Source organism: Platichthys flesus, chromosome 21 (assembly GCF_949316205.1).
Source record: "Platichthys flesus chromosome 21, fPlaFle2.1, whole genome shotgun sequence".
Taxonomy (NCBI): domain Eukaryota; kingdom Metazoa; phylum Chordata; class Actinopteri; order Pleuronectiformes; family Pleuronectidae; genus Platichthys; species Platichthys flesus.
Genome location: NC_084965.1, coordinates 9,591,668 through 9,607,692, shown reverse-complemented (window position 1 = coordinate 9,607,692; position 16,025 = coordinate 9,591,668). Strand labels below are relative to the sequence as shown.

At 40.8% G+C, this 16,025-nt stretch overlaps 2 protein-coding genes across 4 annotated transcripts; both read left to right on the top strand.

Moving 5' to 3' along the window:
• Positions 1–866: 866 nt before the first annotated feature.
• Positions 867–7,069, top strand: LOC133933096 (ropporin-1-like protein). 2 transcript variants are annotated; one of them, XM_062380059.1, is made up of 7 exons: positions 867–1,007; positions 1,624–1,756; positions 2,235–2,358; positions 2,726–2,887; positions 3,157–3,332; positions 6,046–6,151; positions 6,725–7,069. In XM_062380059.1, exons 2-6 carry the CDS (start codon positions 1,626–1,628, stop codon positions 6,104–6,106), a joined length of 654 nt encoding a protein of 217 aa, XP_062236043.1. In that variant the 5' UTR covers positions 867–1,007; positions 1,624–1,625; the 3' UTR covers positions 6,107–6,151; positions 6,725–7,069. The 2 variants fall into 2 exon arrangements, with proteins under 2 accessions (XP_062236043.1, XP_062236042.1); XM_062380058.1 differs by having other exon boundaries at positions 6,046–7,069.
• A 1,695-nt stretch (positions 7,070–8,764) lies between these two features.
• Positions 8,765–13,415, top strand: LOC133933097 (ropporin-1-like protein). Of its 2 annotated transcripts, none has more exons than XM_062380061.1 (4): positions 8,765–8,895; positions 9,560–9,757; positions 11,892–12,074; positions 13,131–13,415. In XM_062380061.1, the coding sequence occupies exons 1-3, from the start codon at positions 8,765–8,767 to the stop codon at positions 11,908–11,910; spliced, it is 348 nt and encodes a 115-aa protein (XP_062236045.1). In that variant the 3' UTR covers positions 11,911–12,074; positions 13,131–13,415. The 2 variants fall into 2 exon arrangements, with proteins under 2 accessions (XP_062236045.1, XP_062236044.1); XM_062380060.1 differs by having other exon boundaries at positions 10,389–12,074.
• The last annotated feature ends 2,610 nt before the right edge of the window (positions 13,416–16,025 follow it).

The following is a 16,025-nucleotide window of genomic DNA, read 5'->3' as shown; positions in this document are numbered from 1 at the left end:
AGTGTGTATTCCAGCTCAACAATTTGTAAAAATCTAATTCAGTTGATTCTTGTTTATATAGAGCCAAATTATAACATGATCTCGAGTCACGTTACAGAGCAAGAAACCTTAGACAGACCTGGACTCTGGGTACACAGACGTCTGTTTAGAATGGTTTGAGTGGGGAAAGGGACCTGGAACATCTGTGTATACTGGTCTTTTCAAGAACTGCCCGATTGTTTTTTTTTTAGAATAACTAGAATAGTACTCAATAGTGGATGCCTCTGCCAAGGCCCGATTGTCCCCATAAATTCAATCCAGTTGCACAATATTACCGACACTTTAATCAAGATCTGTGGATTATTCCCCTGGAGAATTGGTGAAAATGTCAAAAGCAGTGTTAAAGAAATTTATAAAAAATCCTTTGAATCCCTTCAAAGATTGAATGTGCTCCTTCTCGACCCACGTACCGTGCTTTCACCAAGTTTGTACAAATGGATCATTACATTAAATGACATGTCATTTAGCTAACGCTTTTATCCAAAGCAACTTACAATTACACAATTTTTTGGGGTTCAACATGTTGCCCAAGGACACTTCGGCAAGGGCTGGGATTTGAGCCGCTGACCTTCTGTTTAGAGAACTGAACTGCTCTACCCCCGCAGCCACAGCTTCCTGTAACACGTAAGCTCCTGGGGGTGGTAATGATAGTAGGTGTACTAAGAGAAAAAGCACAAACTACGTTACCCATCCATCCATCTCTTTCCTGACGTGTCAAGTCAAAAGTATCTGCTGTGACGTGCTCCTAACTGATGGGGGCGCTGATGAGCTTCAAGCGGCCTCCAGCACTTGTTTGAAAAGTAAGGAAGAAGAGAGCGGCGTTGCTAGGCGACCATGCTGCACTACACAAGTGCTGATCTGACATCAGATCCACGGAGTATAAATCCCCTTTATTTGAACCAGCCACGCATATTCCAGCTCACATTTCTGCGCCCTTGACGAACACAATTCACTACTGTACCGTGCAGGTAATGTTTGTGTGTTTGTTTAGTATTTGTAGTATTTCAGTCAGAAACAAATTTATTTTTAACTCTAATGTAAACGTTTGACAGGTTTTGTGCATGAATGCAGAATAGAAATGTTATGCACAGTTATTTACCACCTCTTTGATCGTAATCTAAACAAGATAACGACTTTAATGCTACACTAGACTCAATAAGTGTCTTTATCCCCCAGTCTTTACAGTGGATTCAGCAGCTGTCACTGTAAACACACCACCTCTGCAGCAGCTAATGTTAAATTCAAAGACATTATAATTTTGTTATGCAGGGAAAAATGGGGAAAGGGGGATTTTCTTTTTTATTATAGAAACAGACTGCTACCACTATGTGTGTGTGGCTGTTTGAGCTTGTATCTCTGTGAAACATGCTTTCATGTTGTTTACATCCATACTCCTGAACCCCTCCAGTCTAACTGCACCAATCCATTGCGAAGTCTAAAGAACCCTAATGTGTTTTTAATGTTGATGGTTTGTTATTGGCAGTGTGGGTAGATATACGTGGCCAGGCACTTTCTCTAAATTTCCTTTCAACCTTGATCTTGGCTGGATCTCAAAGTGCTCCACTGCTTTGTTCCATCTTGCAGCCATGCCGCCTCCAGACACTATGTACTGTTCCCAGCAAATCAATATTCCACCCGAGCTGCCCAACCTCCTCAAGAACTTCACCAAGGCAGCCATCCGAACGCAGCCTAAGGACTTGCTGCTGTGGTCTTCAACGTAAGCCTCAGTGTCTGTCAGCAGTGATTCAGGCAGAGGGGACGTGTGATTTGTGTTTATCATGATCTTGATCTCTTAAACAACACCATAAACAGTGTGTCCCGACAGCATCACTGCACAAAGATGCTGTCGGGAGAACTTTTAAAGTAGAGGATGATATTTAGATATATCAGATTTTTCAGATTTATCTCCCCCTTATCTCCCCCATAGGGCTTTTCTATCCAATGCCATTTTATTGGCTGTTGTGGCTTGGTAGTGTTCACCGCAAAAGACAATTAGATGAGTCACATGGAGGATCAGAAACTATTTAAATCATGTGATGAATGATGATTGTTAATCACTCAACACAAAGAAATACAACGCATGATGATTTAATTGGTCCTACTCATGAGATATTGTTCAAATAGCAACTTGTGTTCATTTCTAAATTTTGGCCTATTTGATTGGCATGTTGATGTGTTTATGTTTGTTTTTCCAGATACTTCCATGCACTGTGTAATGGACAGCGTTTGCCCGTCATAGACCGCTCTGAGATGAACGTTGCCACACAGAAGACAGACACTGGGCTGACTCCAGGTCTGCTTAAGAATCTTCACAAACAGGTACTTTGTCTACTAAAGAACCAAACCTCATGAAGCTTATCACATGATCATTTACCTGACGAGGATGCTGCTGGAAGAGAAGCAAAAGATTCAGTGCTCTAGATATTTTCCAGAGCTGTGAGTAATAATGGGTTGTGTATGTTTAATGTCCAAATTTACTTACACAATTTTCTCTGTATTTGCATATTGTTGCATTGTTGTCATTCCACTTATTAAGTCTTAATTACTCAGCTCCCCGTAAACAAAATTAAAGTAACTATCACTGGCTGCCAGAGTCCCCAGAACCAATACTGCTGTTTATTTAAACCAATAACTGAATGATTTCTTTCTCCTCAACTCCCCTAACCGCTACTTACTACATCCACAGCTGTCCCAGAAGACAACTTGCAGCAAGGAGGAGCTGCAGAAGAAATGGGGGGGTCTGTGTTTACCATCGGATCAGATGGAGACCCTGCTGTCGCTGGGCAGCTTCAGCTCAGAAATTGACTGGATGGAGTTTTTCGCCCTGGGCTGCAGCGCTCTGGGAGGGGTGAGAGGTTATAGAAGGCCAGAAAGAAATGCTAATACCACGGCAACAGCAAATGCAGATCAGCATTAACAACTTCATGTGCTCAGTGTGAGGAGTTAGGAACATTTTCCTGCTGTGAATAGAGCCATTGAACTCTTTCACCACATGAGGGCAGTCATGTTCTGTAATGACAAGGTCGTTGTATTTCCAGCGTGTGCTTGTGCCCCTCCCTAAAAGGTGATAGTATATTTCTTTGTCACTTTTTTTGAATGTCTGGTTCTCTTCCTTAGACCCTCAGGAGTTCTCTGAAGTTCGCCTGTGAGATCTTGACAGAGGATGAGGAGGATGGCACCGCGAGGATCCCGTTCGACACCTTTGTGAAAATGTACACTTATCTGGCTCGCCTGGACGGGGACGTGCCACAGGACCACATTGACGACTTCCTCAGCAGCCTGCAGCCACAAGTGTAGGTGTCATCTGTGTGTGTGTGTGTGTGTGTGTGTGTGTATTCTCCTCAGATGTATAGCTGTCCATCTTGCAATAGGCAGAGTGGATGTCGGCGGTGGCAAATCAGGCTATTTCCTTAACATCTCCTGCAGAAATGCTTCCCACTTCTCTCACTCTCTTTTTTTAATCGGTCTTAATTATTTTTCACATTCAAATCAGTTCCTCTTAGATTAAGCTGCTTACATTTCTTATAAAATCTCCTTAGCTTCAGTAATCACGGTCGTATGATGTCTTCAAGTATTAACCAAGACGACATGACATTTTTGGACCTCAAATAACAATTGCTGCCCTTTATTTTACTACTGGATATTTTATTCTTAAATTTATCCTGGGGTTTGATTAGGTCAACATTATGGTTTGATTGGCAGGGGATATATTTCAAGAATAATAACACTGGAAAAGCTCTGAGTAAAGCGCACACCTCCTCTCAGGCCCAACAGTTTCCATAAATTCAACCAAGCCCCAACAAGTTAACATGCCTCATCAAGATCTATGAATCATTCCCTGAAAATCACCTTAACTCTGAACGTTAAAGGAAAGGAAAAATAACATTTCTAGGCATTTTGCTATAATGCTAAGCTCCTACAAGTTCTTCCATTACCCAGAGTGCATCATTCCACCTAGTTTCATTGTAATCAGTCTTGTAGTTTTTGAATGCTGCTAAATAACGGACACAGAAACAAAAAAACGCTGATGAAAATGTAACCTTCTTGGAAGATGTTAATACTCCAAGCCATAGGTACGATATGCTGTATTTGGCCCACTTTTTTGCCAGTCAATGTCAGTTACGGCACGATCCAGGTCTCTAACTTCCAGCAGGGCGTGAGGAAAAGAGAGACGGAAAGCAGCGAACGACAGGAAGGAAGGAGTCAAAATGATAGTGTTCAATTAATAAATGGGCCCACTAATGCTCCTTCAAGCACAGCTGTTGTCCCATTACCTGGAAATTGGTTCCATCAATTGTTAGCATCAGGCACAGTGGGTTGTTATTCATCAGTGTCCAGCTGAACGACGCCGCTGTTTTTGAGTCTGTGTAGAATATTTTAATGAGCAGCGAGAGAGGCACAAAGCTGCCCGAAACAGGCTGTCAGGTGGACTGTGTGTATCCTCTTTTATCGCCTGTTCCCTTGTGTCGGGATTAGCCAAAGTTCATTTATCATAGGCACCACTTCTCATTCTGCCAACTGCTTCAGACTCGCAGCAGTTGGCCTCTCCTCCGCCGGCGTATTCATTTCACTCAGCAGACGAAAAAGGAGGAGAGGTAAAGAGATAAGCTCTAGGGGCACGAGAATGTGATTTTCAATCGGTGTGAAAGGCCTAAAACCTCCAGTGGGTTTTTTTGTTCACTCCTCCATGCAATACTGTAAATGGGCAAGTGCACAATGTGATGTTCATATTTTCTCACAAACTTGTTTTTCTCTCACACACACACACACAAGGAGAAGCTTAGCCCTTAAAGGATTGCAGCTGTAGCCGAGTCGAAGGGGATCAGAGGACAGACAGAATCCCTGATAACCTAATGACTGCCGCCTCTCCACCCATATGACACAGCAAAGATTGAAAGTTGTCAGAGCTTAAACAGATCTTCCTGTGAATGTGACAGTCGAGTCGCAAAAGTGTGTTGAAAATATCTCTAATCTGTTCAGAATACTTTCAGATAATGATAGATAGTTCTCTTTTCAGGCGGCGTATGAAAATCGAGACATTGGGTATCAAAGATTTGGCATCACAGCCATCAAAACTGCTGTGTGCAGTTTGTAATTTATTAATGATGTTATTCGTTTATTCAATCACAACACACAACCACAAGCTATTATTCAAAAGACCATGCATGAGGATATGCATGACCCAGTTTTTAGCACAAACTTCGACAGAAACTTTACTCGTGTGATTTTCAAAGAAAGTTTTAAACAAGATAAATTAAACATTAATCATCCAAACAGAATCATAGAGGCTGAGTTTGGTTATTTGAAAATGAAGCCCAAAGTTTTTTTCTCCCTAAAAAAAGTCCCTGCTCATCAGCTGGTACTTTCGAGTTGCCCAGTAACTTTGGGATTTAGTTTAGTGCAGTCCTGAACATTTCTGAAGACTAGCTATTTGGTGATGGAGCTGCTTTACTGGTCCCATCAGCAGACACTCTCGACCAATCACGAGTCAGTCTCAGCTGTCAATCATGACGTCTCTCCTAGTTTATATAGTCAAATTTATTTATAAAGCAAAATTTAAAGCTGCTGGAAAATGAACCCTTGAACAAGCATCAGTTTAATAAGAATAAACTCAAACGACAGAAACCATATTTTAGAAAAAATGATCTGATGCTTGTCTTTAATTTTTTGTTTGGTAAGAATAGAGAAGGGGTTTATGACCTGTACTGCAGCCAGCCACCAGGTGGAAACCGAAACGTGTTGGCTTCACTTTTGGGAGCTGTCATGTCGTCTATCTATATTGGGTCACATCTGTCCCTGTAGATAAAGTCAATTCTAGTTCTTATCCATGTGTAAGTCAACCAGAAATTCATAAACCATGTCATCATGCATTGACCAGCACCTGCCTCTTTTCATTCTTACTATTCATGTGTCACATATGTTGTATGGAGGTGTTTCTGTCGACTAATTTTACTGTAATTATTCTTCTGTTCATTTACGATATATATTGTGTTGTAAATGTTTCAGAGAGCTCCAGCATGGGATGATAAAACCTCTGGACTTCATCCATCAGGACAACATGGACTGAACCTCCTGACTCATCAGACCTGAACAAGAACAGGGAAAGACACATGTATGCGTAACTGATATATTCAAACCCTATATTCATGCAGTTGGAAGCTTTTGATGTTGAGTTGCTACTCTAACATTTAGGTCTGATTCAAAGCCCAGAAGTAATTCCTAGTTTCATGACAGTTCACTTCTCCATTGTCAAAACATGCTGATTCAACTTTTTTTAGTCTTTATAAAGTAGGACGACACATCTTCACTCCTTCCTGTTTTTCATATATGAAGCTCAAATAGAGCCGACACAGTTGCTGCCATCTTGCGCTTTTGATGCTTATCTATTGTTGGTGGTTTTTACCACTTTGTCTTCTTTATATCAGTTCCATTACAGAGGTTCTAATCACACTAGAGTTTGTTCAAGTGCTCAGTATTTTGATAAGTTTGATGTGATTGACAGCTGAGACTTACGTGTGATCGACCAGAACTATTTTTGTTAGATGTTAGGTTGGACATTTTATTTGTTTTACCTTTAAATCAAATTAATTTATCATTTTTCAGTGCAAACACTGAGCTATCTGCCAATAAGACAATGTCATAATAGAGCTACTGCAAATAGGTGAAACAATAAATTTAACAACAGAGATTGGAGAGACAGCTCGTCACATGGGTGCGCCCCCCAGCGCGCCAGGCTGTGCTCCACCCCGAGGACGGTGCCCTAGACCCGGGGCTTAGATGGTTCTGATTACCTACGACAGGGATGGAGGAGGCGTCCGGGTCAAGCAGCTCCAGCTCCTGTGGTGAAGCCAGCCGACACTCGCGTCTCTGTGGTCAGATCACCCGACGCAGAAATTCCACTGCGCGCATATACTGACATTTATGGTAAACGCATCCAAAGCGTTTTTTCAAAATAAACTGTTGACATGGAGCATATACAAAATGCATAATTGAAAAGGAAATGGTTTGGATTATATTCACAAGAAGTATATATCGTCTCACGTGTCATTTTTTTGAATAGCATTTTGAGTGTATCAATTTAGAGATTTTACAAAATAAAAATCACACATTTTTAGCTTCAAGTAGCTAATTTCTGGATATTTCAAAGTACTGCAAAAACACTTTGATCAACAATTCCAGAGAGAAACTGATATGCCTGTGTTCAGGACTTCTCAATTTATCAATGTACTGAATATCAAATATTTTACTGTATACAGAATAGGAGATTTTTCAAAGCAAAGTCCAACATGTGTACAATCTTATCAGTTCATTTCTGGATATTTCAAAGTTCTATAAAAACACTTTGCCCAATAAGTTCAGAGAGAGACTGATATGCCTGTGTTCGGGACTTCTCAAATTATCAATGTACTGAATATCAAACATATTTACTGTATGGATTAGGAGATTTTTCAAAGTAAAGTCCAATATTAACACTGTGGAATAGATAATTTCAGGATACTTCAGGGTACTGTAAAAACACTCTGCTCAATAAGTTCAGAGAGCGACTGATATGCCTGTTTTCAGGACCTCTCTGACTATCAATGTACTGAATATCAAACATATTTACTTTATAGATTAAGAGATTTTTCAAAGTAAAGTCCAACATGTGTACAATCAAATCAGTTATTTTCTGGATATTTCAAAGTTCTATAAAAACACTTTGCTCAATAAGTTCAAAGTGAGACTGATATGCCTGCGTTAAGGACCTCTCTTATTACCTGAATACTGACTGTCAGACATTTTTACTGTGTAGATTTGGAGATTTTTCAAAGTAAAGTCCAACATTTTCCCTATGGAATAGATCATTTCAGGATACTTCAAAGTACTGTAAAAACACTTTGCTCAATAAGTTCAGAGAGAGACTGATATGCCTGCGTTCAGGACCTCTCTGATTACCTAAATACTGAATGTCAGACATTTTTACTGTGTATATTTGGAGATTTTTCAAAGTAAAGTCCAACATTTTATCATCAAAGGTAGCTGTCTCTTAACTGTTTGTTATCAAAGGCAGCTGCCTTAACATATCGGTGGCCGTTTCCTTTGCCACTGGAAGTGTCTCTACGATCTGCCGCTGCCACGATTTAAGCTTGCCCTTACTGCTGATATTACATCCATAAGTGTATAAATATCCTTATTAAAATAGACAAGCTAATTTCATCACATATTTTCACGAAAAGGTGTCATTTCACCACCAAACCGTACAGGTAACGTTACTGTGTTTATTTTATTTTGTAGTATTTCCGTCAGAAAAAAAGGCATTTACAACTCTAAAGTTAGTTTGAGGTCGTAAGTTAAAGAACGTTTAGTACATGAATGAACAAATTCTGATGACTTTGTTCTAAGTTCTTTTTCATAGTCATGGAGGTTAAATGAATACAGTAATTAATAAGGAACTTTATTTCAACACAGTTACTTACCACATTTCTTGGATCTGACATTTCATGTTGCTGTTTGAGCTTGTATCTCATGCTTTTATGTTGTTTACATCCATATTCATAAACTCCCCCAGTGTAACAGCCTCAATACATAGCGAAGTGTAAAGAATCCTAGTCCTTTATATGTTAATGGTTAGCTATTGGCAGTGAGGGTTGTTTTACGTGGCCAGGTACTTTCTCAAAAATGTCCTGTGAGACCTGATATTGGTTGGATCTCAAAGTGCTCCACTGCTTTGTTTCATCTTGCAGACATGCTGCCGCCAGACATGATGTTCTGTGCCCAGCAAATCATTATCCCACCCGAGCTGCCCAACGTCCTCAAGAACTTCACCAAGGCAGCCATCCGAACGCAGCCCAAGGACTTGCTGCAGTGGTCTTCAACGTAAGCCTCAGTGTCTGTCAGCAGTGATTCAGGCAGAGGGGACGTGTGATTTGTGTTTATTATGATCTTTATCTGTTAAGCAACACCATAAACAGTGTCTGCGGACAGCATCACTGTACAAAGAGGTTGGCCCTTTTCACCTGGGAATCTCTCATCTTGGCACTGACTTGTGTAGCTTAGGTCACTAATTTCTTAAATTGTACTGGATTCTGCTGCAACAGTTGTTTTTTTTTACCCCTGTGCCTCCAACAGCATTGTGTAGACTCAACTACTTCACCCACCCCTCCATCAGCATAGTGGTGGGTAGATAATGAGTGGAACTTCCTCTCTGGGTGAACTATCCCTTTAAAATGACACCAGCTTATTTTGTTGCTCAAAAACACTAAATGCAATCCTGCCTCCCACTTCACTGTAAAAGTACAATAAACCAGTGTCTTCCCTTTAGCATTTTTTTATAGAACGATAGTAAACAACACAAAGAAAAATACAACACATAATGATATAATTGGTCCTACTCCCGAGACATTGTTCAAATAGCAACTTGTGGTTCATTCTACATGATGGCCTATTTGATTGGCATGTTTAGGAATGAATTTAAATGACAGACAGATTGAGTGATGTTTAATTAAGACACTACATGTATGTGACTGTATCCTTTTTCCAGATACTTCCATGCATTGTATAGAGGAGAGCGTTTGCCCGTCAAAGAGCGTTTTGAGATGAACGTTGCCCCCCAGAAGACAGACACGATGTACTGCTCCCAGCAAATCAGCGTCCCGTCCGATCTGCCCATCATCCTCCAGTGCTTCACCAAGGCAGCCATCCAAACGCAGCCCGAGGACTTGCTGCTGTGGTCTTCAACGTAAGCCTCAGCGTCTGTCAGCAGTGGTTTAGGCATATGGGGGAAGAGGGATTTGTGTTCATTTTGATCTTGATCTCTTAAACAACACCATAAACAGTGTCTCCGGGCAGCATCACTGTACAAAGAGGTCGGCCCTTTTCACCTAGGAATCTCTCCTCCTGGCACTGACTTGCTGTAATTGGATCCCGTGAGCCTCTATGTTATTGTAAGGGGTTAAACAAATTTCTATCAAAGACAACAACTTCAAAAGTATATCAAGAATATATCTTTTATGTCCCCCTTCGGACATTTCTATCCTCTGGTTTTCTATTGGCTGTTGTAGCTTGGTAGTGTTTACCGTAAAAGACAATTAAGTGAGTCACATGGAGGAACAGAAACAATTAAAATGTGTCCTGGGTTACAGCATGTGTGGATGCCCTTAAAGTAATCACAGCTTCTTTTGCTGCTCAAAACCACTAAATACATTGCTGCCTCTCACTAGTTCACTGTAAGACTGTGAAGTACAATAAACAACTGTTTTCTCCTTTAGCATTGATTGGCATGTTTAGGGATGAATTTAAATGACAGACAGATTGGGTTGAATTGATAAGATAATATACAGGCACTGCATGATGTGTGTTTGTTTTTCCAGATACTTTAATGGACTGTGTAATGGAGAGCGCTTGCCTGTTGAATAACATTCTGAGATGAACTGTGCCACCAAGAAGACAGACACTGGGCTGACTCCAGATCTGCTTAAGGCTCTTCACAAATCTACAGCAGAACCAAACCTTATTGAACCGATCACATGATCAATTACTCACACTGCTGCTGCTGGAAGGGAAGCAATGGATTTAGTGCACTGCATATTTTCCAGTCTGTTATTATCGGTTATGTATGTTTAATATCCACATTTATTGACACAATCTATCCTGTATTTGCATATTGTTGCATTGTTGCAACAATATGCAATGGTTATGGATCATTACATTTTTACATTATTGTTAACCCATTTCCCCTCACCTGTGGAATCGTTTTGTGGTGGAACCATTCAAATAAATGAATAATTAATATTTCCTTAAGGCCAACACCTAAGCAACAGTCTTGTCTTTGTGAGGATGCCTTTCTTCACGAAAGAGATTTTACTATAAGACTTACTAGCTTTGTAATTCTTAAAATGATGTTTATTTTAGGAAATTGTCCTGTTGATTTGAGACGGTGCTCATAAATATTCCAGCTTGGAGCAAGAATCAACTCCTCTTCTTCTGTATGAATCTTTGCTGTGTCTTATTTACATAGCTCATTATAAAAGTCATTATCACTGGTCCCCAGAACCAATACTGCTGTTTATTTAAACCAATAACTGAATGATTTCTTTCTCCTCAACTCCCCTAACAACTACTCACTACATCCACAGCTGTCCCAGAAGACAACTTGCAGCAAGGAGGAGCTGCAGAAGAAATGGGAGGGTCTGTGATTAGCATGGGATCAGATGGAGACCCTGCTGTCGCTGGGCAGCTTCAGCTCAGAATTTGAGTGGATGGAGTTTTTCTCCTGGGCTGCAGCTCTCTGGGAGGGCTGAGATGTTATATAAGGCCAGAAAGAAATGCTAATACCACTTTATACAGCCTCATTTGAGCCTCAAAGCCCAATGTGAGACCAAGTACAGCTGCGTTTTTGCTGTCATCTTGTTTTATAGTGTTTAAACTAGCTCCCTGCGTCTGTGATCCAGACTTCTCTATCGGGGTCCCCAGACTCTGCAAAGAAAGAATAAATCCTTCTCTGACTATGTGAGTCTTTGCAATTCTATTAAGCCAAGGATTGGTCAGTAGATGCATATAGAGCAGCAGCAATTGATCAAAGAAAATACCTTGAAGAACTTGGCGGATAATGATTTAGATTCTGTAACTGTGAATGCAGATCACTATTAACAACTTCATGTGCTCAGTTTGAGGAGTGAGGAACATTTTCCTGCTGTGAATAGGTTCATTGAACTCTTTGACCACATGAGGGCAGTCATGTTCTGTAATGACAAGGTCACTGTCAGTGAGCTAGTCTAATGTAAGTGTATTTGCAAAGTGGGCCTGTGCTCGTCCTTAATTGCTGATTGTATATTTGTGTGTCACTTTTTTGAATGTCGGGTTCTCTTTCTTAGACCCTCAGGAGTTCTCTGAAGTTCGCCTGCTGTGAGATCCTGACAGAGGATGAGGAGGACTGCACCGCGATGATCCCGTTCGACACCTTTGTGAAAATTTGCACTTATCTGGCTCGCCTGGACGGGGACGTGCCACAGGACCACATTGACGACTTCCTCAGCAGCCTGCAGCCACAAGTGCAGGTGTCATCTGTGTGTGTGTGTGTGTGTATTTTCCTGAGATGTATACATGTATCTTGCGATAAACAGAGTGGATGTAGGCGGTGGCAAATTAGACTATTTCATTGATGTCTCCTTCAGTTCCTCACTTGTGCCTTTTTGGACTTAGTTCATATCCCTCCATACCTCGGGTTGACAATCATAGTTTTAAACATCAAAGTCCCAAAATATCTTCAAAGAACTCTGTTTTGCTTTAACGAACCCATCAACACACACCCTCGACCATGTCCCATGAACTAACATAGAGAGGGGGTTTATGACCTGTACTGCAGCCAGCCACCAGGTGGCAATCGAGATGCGTTGGCTTCACTTTTGGAAGCTGTCATTTTGTCCATCTATATTAACAGTCTATGAGTTACATATGTCCTGGTAGATACATCTAATAGAGTCAATTCTAGTTCTTATCCATGTGTAAGTCACCCAGAAAATCATAAACCATGTTATCATTCATTGATCAGCACAATTTTAGCAGGAGATAAAGATGAATCACCAATCTGTTCCTCTCTGATCTGACACCGTCGGGCGAACAGTGAGAAACAGGGCTAGTTTTTCTTAGAGCTCCGTTGTTGTAGGATGCAGGAAATGGAAACATGATGTCACTGCAAAGGTGTTAGTGGTTAAGGAGTCTCAGCTCCAGGGTGCTCGTTGCACAACCTTTACAGTTTGGCACGTAACGTCACTTCCCCAGGGACACGATGAATGTAGCGGGGCAGTGGGAAAGAGATGGGAGAAGAGAGAGTGGACACAGAGGTTCCCCTTTAGCGTTCCTCCCTGTAGCTGTTGTGTAACAGATTCAAGGGGAAGGACCAGGGGAAACATGATTCATGGCGTATTGTGCTGTTGCAGAACACAGATCTTCTGACATGATGGTGTGTTAGTTACCTTGCCTCTTAACAAGCCTATTCTTTCTAACTATTTATGTGTCACTTATTTTGTATTGTGAGGTGTTTGTGTTGACTAATTTTGCTTTAATTATCCATCCGTTGACTTATGATATATATTGTGTTGTCAATGTTCCAGGGAGCTCCAAACTGGGATGATAAAACCTCTGGACTTCATCAATCAGGACCACATGAACGGAACCTCCTGACTCATCAGACCTCGCCAGAGCCAAATCGAGGCCTGAACAAGAACAGTCAAAGTGAATTTCAAAATAAAGTGGCTTGTCTAACATTGAACCGCGATGTAAGGATTGTATTGCCATTGGCACAACCTCTATTTGTCCAAAATGCATTTTAAACTGAGGATTTTATGTTCAACACTCAGTATCAACCAAATGCCTAAAATTACAGACACTTGTCAATCAAGCAATCACCTCCAAAGCATTACCCTTTCTTTTAAGTCTAATCATCTTGGAACAATAAACCTTGTAATCTCTTGTGAAAAAAGGATAATTACTGTGTTTTCAAGAGAAGTCTGTGAATTCCAAGGCAGTATCCTGCAGCCGTTACATTCTAAGACACCTACACACTGGCTTTACCAGCGTTCATGCAAGGTTGTGTGGGCGTGTGGACTTTGGTTCATCTGCAAAGTGCCGTGGACTTTTATCATTTCGTGAAATTCTTTGCCTTCAAACCACACTTGTTTTGTTTCATTAGCGTAAAAGTATATATTCTTTAATCCTATTTAATAAATGTTGTGAGATTATTTAATACTTATTTTATCTATGAGCATCTGCAAAATAATCCAACGAAATCAAAGGTCTTGTGCTCATACGTGAGCACGCATCTCAGACTGCACTTAATTAAGGAAACGTTGCAGGCTGATGAAAATGGATTAATCAACACTTGTGAATTATTCATTTTCTCCCATTTAACTTGAGAGCTATGGATTTTTCTGTCCCTGAATTTAACTGTCGTTGTTAACTCGCGCATTGGACAACTTTCTGTCTTAATTGATTAAGTTGTGATTTCGAGACTTTCTAATCAGTTCAAATTAATAGAAGAGATATGAGAGGAGAACACTTTCGAGCAAATCCTCTCAGAAACAAACAGAAACCCCTCAGAACCCAGACATAAACTCTGGATTTTGGTCACTTATTCAGTCACTAACAGTTCGGCGCTTGTGTCATAGAGGAGACTCATAGACAGATCTTTGTGCAGCGCCCTGCTCCAGGTATGCCACAGAAGAGTCCATGGTGTGTTGGAGTGCTGTGGATGTTTGTGGTTTTAGGGCAAATACATGAATGACTGAATGAGGGAGGCCATACAGGAGCCGGTCTAAACCCACCATGTTGTGCTCGTGAGGTACATGTGGCCTGAATAAGATCGACTGAGAAGTTTAATTTTAAATCTCCACCTTTCACAAACTAGTAATTTCTTCATCTAAAACGGCTAATGCTTATTCAAAGATATTTACAACAACCAGGATAATGTCTTAGAAGTTCTTCTAATGTAATGGTGGCTGTAGCTCTGGAGGCAGAGAGGGTCGTCCACTAAACAGAGAGACAAAACCCCAAATTTCCCCTGATCAAAAAAGTGCTCCGGATAGAGGCGTTGCACATTTGTTTGCGGGGAAATTGGTGACTTGTACGATTTAACTGTAAAAGCACTATATATGTAAAGTCTCATTACATCTGAGGGGTTATGTAGTGACTGAGTGGACATCTCAAGCAACAAGCTTAAACCTGTGTGGCCCTGGGTGACAGCTGGATTTGTAAGAAATCCTCATGTTTGTGATGACTGTTGAACATTACTTCTTCCCAGCCCAAATGAGACAGACAAGACAAAACAATCATAGAAATTACACACTCCTATTTTTGCCTCTCTATTGAATCTGCTGCAAAGGGTTTGGGTTAAAAATAGTCCTTACAGTTTGGAGTGACATACTCTCGGTAAGTATAGTTGTCTGAAAGAGCTGTGAATATATAATAAAAAGACAGAACTCTCTCGTTCACAGAAGGGCTCCGGTCAGATCCCTGTGGTAATCTGTCCACGCAACTTAGATCTTGTTCTGAGCCCCGGGTGGAGCTGATGCAATTGGCTCTGCAATTGAGGGTGTTGCAAATGTTCTGCTATTTACATTGTGTCTCAGTCTCACGTGAATTCCTACGCACATCACAGAATATGAATCCACCTACATCAAGGTGAATGGACAGATCTGTTTTTTTTCAATTGGCTGTACTTCTCTATGATGTACAGTAGATTGAAATGCAACAGCATGCGCATTGAGGGATATTTTACTCAGGACATATGAGCGGGGGATTCAATCTACATGTTAGAAGTCCTTGAATGAACTACACACAACCCACCAGCTGTGTCACAGAACAGACCTCGGAGCAAACACGAACATGTGAGAGGTCTTGTTTGAACTGAGGAGTTCTCATTTTAAAATCAACCCGCCTGTCTCCTTAATAAGTATAAATTGTTTCCTCCAATTTTGCTGGGGCTAAATAGGAGCCACTGATGCAAGTTTACGGTGTCAAATAAACCGCTGCAAACGCTAATGGTTGATTTTTATTTCACAACACAGCTGTCTGCACACATCTCCTCAACAAGAAAGAAAATAAAAACACGACTGACTAATGTAAAAGCCAAACATGCTCCGCTTTTATGGAAACTGTTAAGTGCTTTCCGGGCTGCTCGCAGGGTTTTATATTAAAATGTCGATGGATTTCTGCAATGCAATCGACTCTAGTTACTCCCTCGTTTCCCCCGAAAATACCGGTTAATGCCATATTTCCTTTTTACTAAGACAGCTAATTGTTGGCTTCACGGCAGCTTTATGACACTGAACATTTCACTGAGCAAAGCTGCTAGAAACGAAAACACGGCTCGGCTTAGGCAACAGAAAATATTAGTGTTCAAAATGAAGGGCGTTGTCTGGACTGCATACTGCTTAGGACATGTTAGACTCATGTGTATCTCCAATGTTTCTCCAATATTTAGTTCCATTTAGCTAAAAGACATGCAGTCT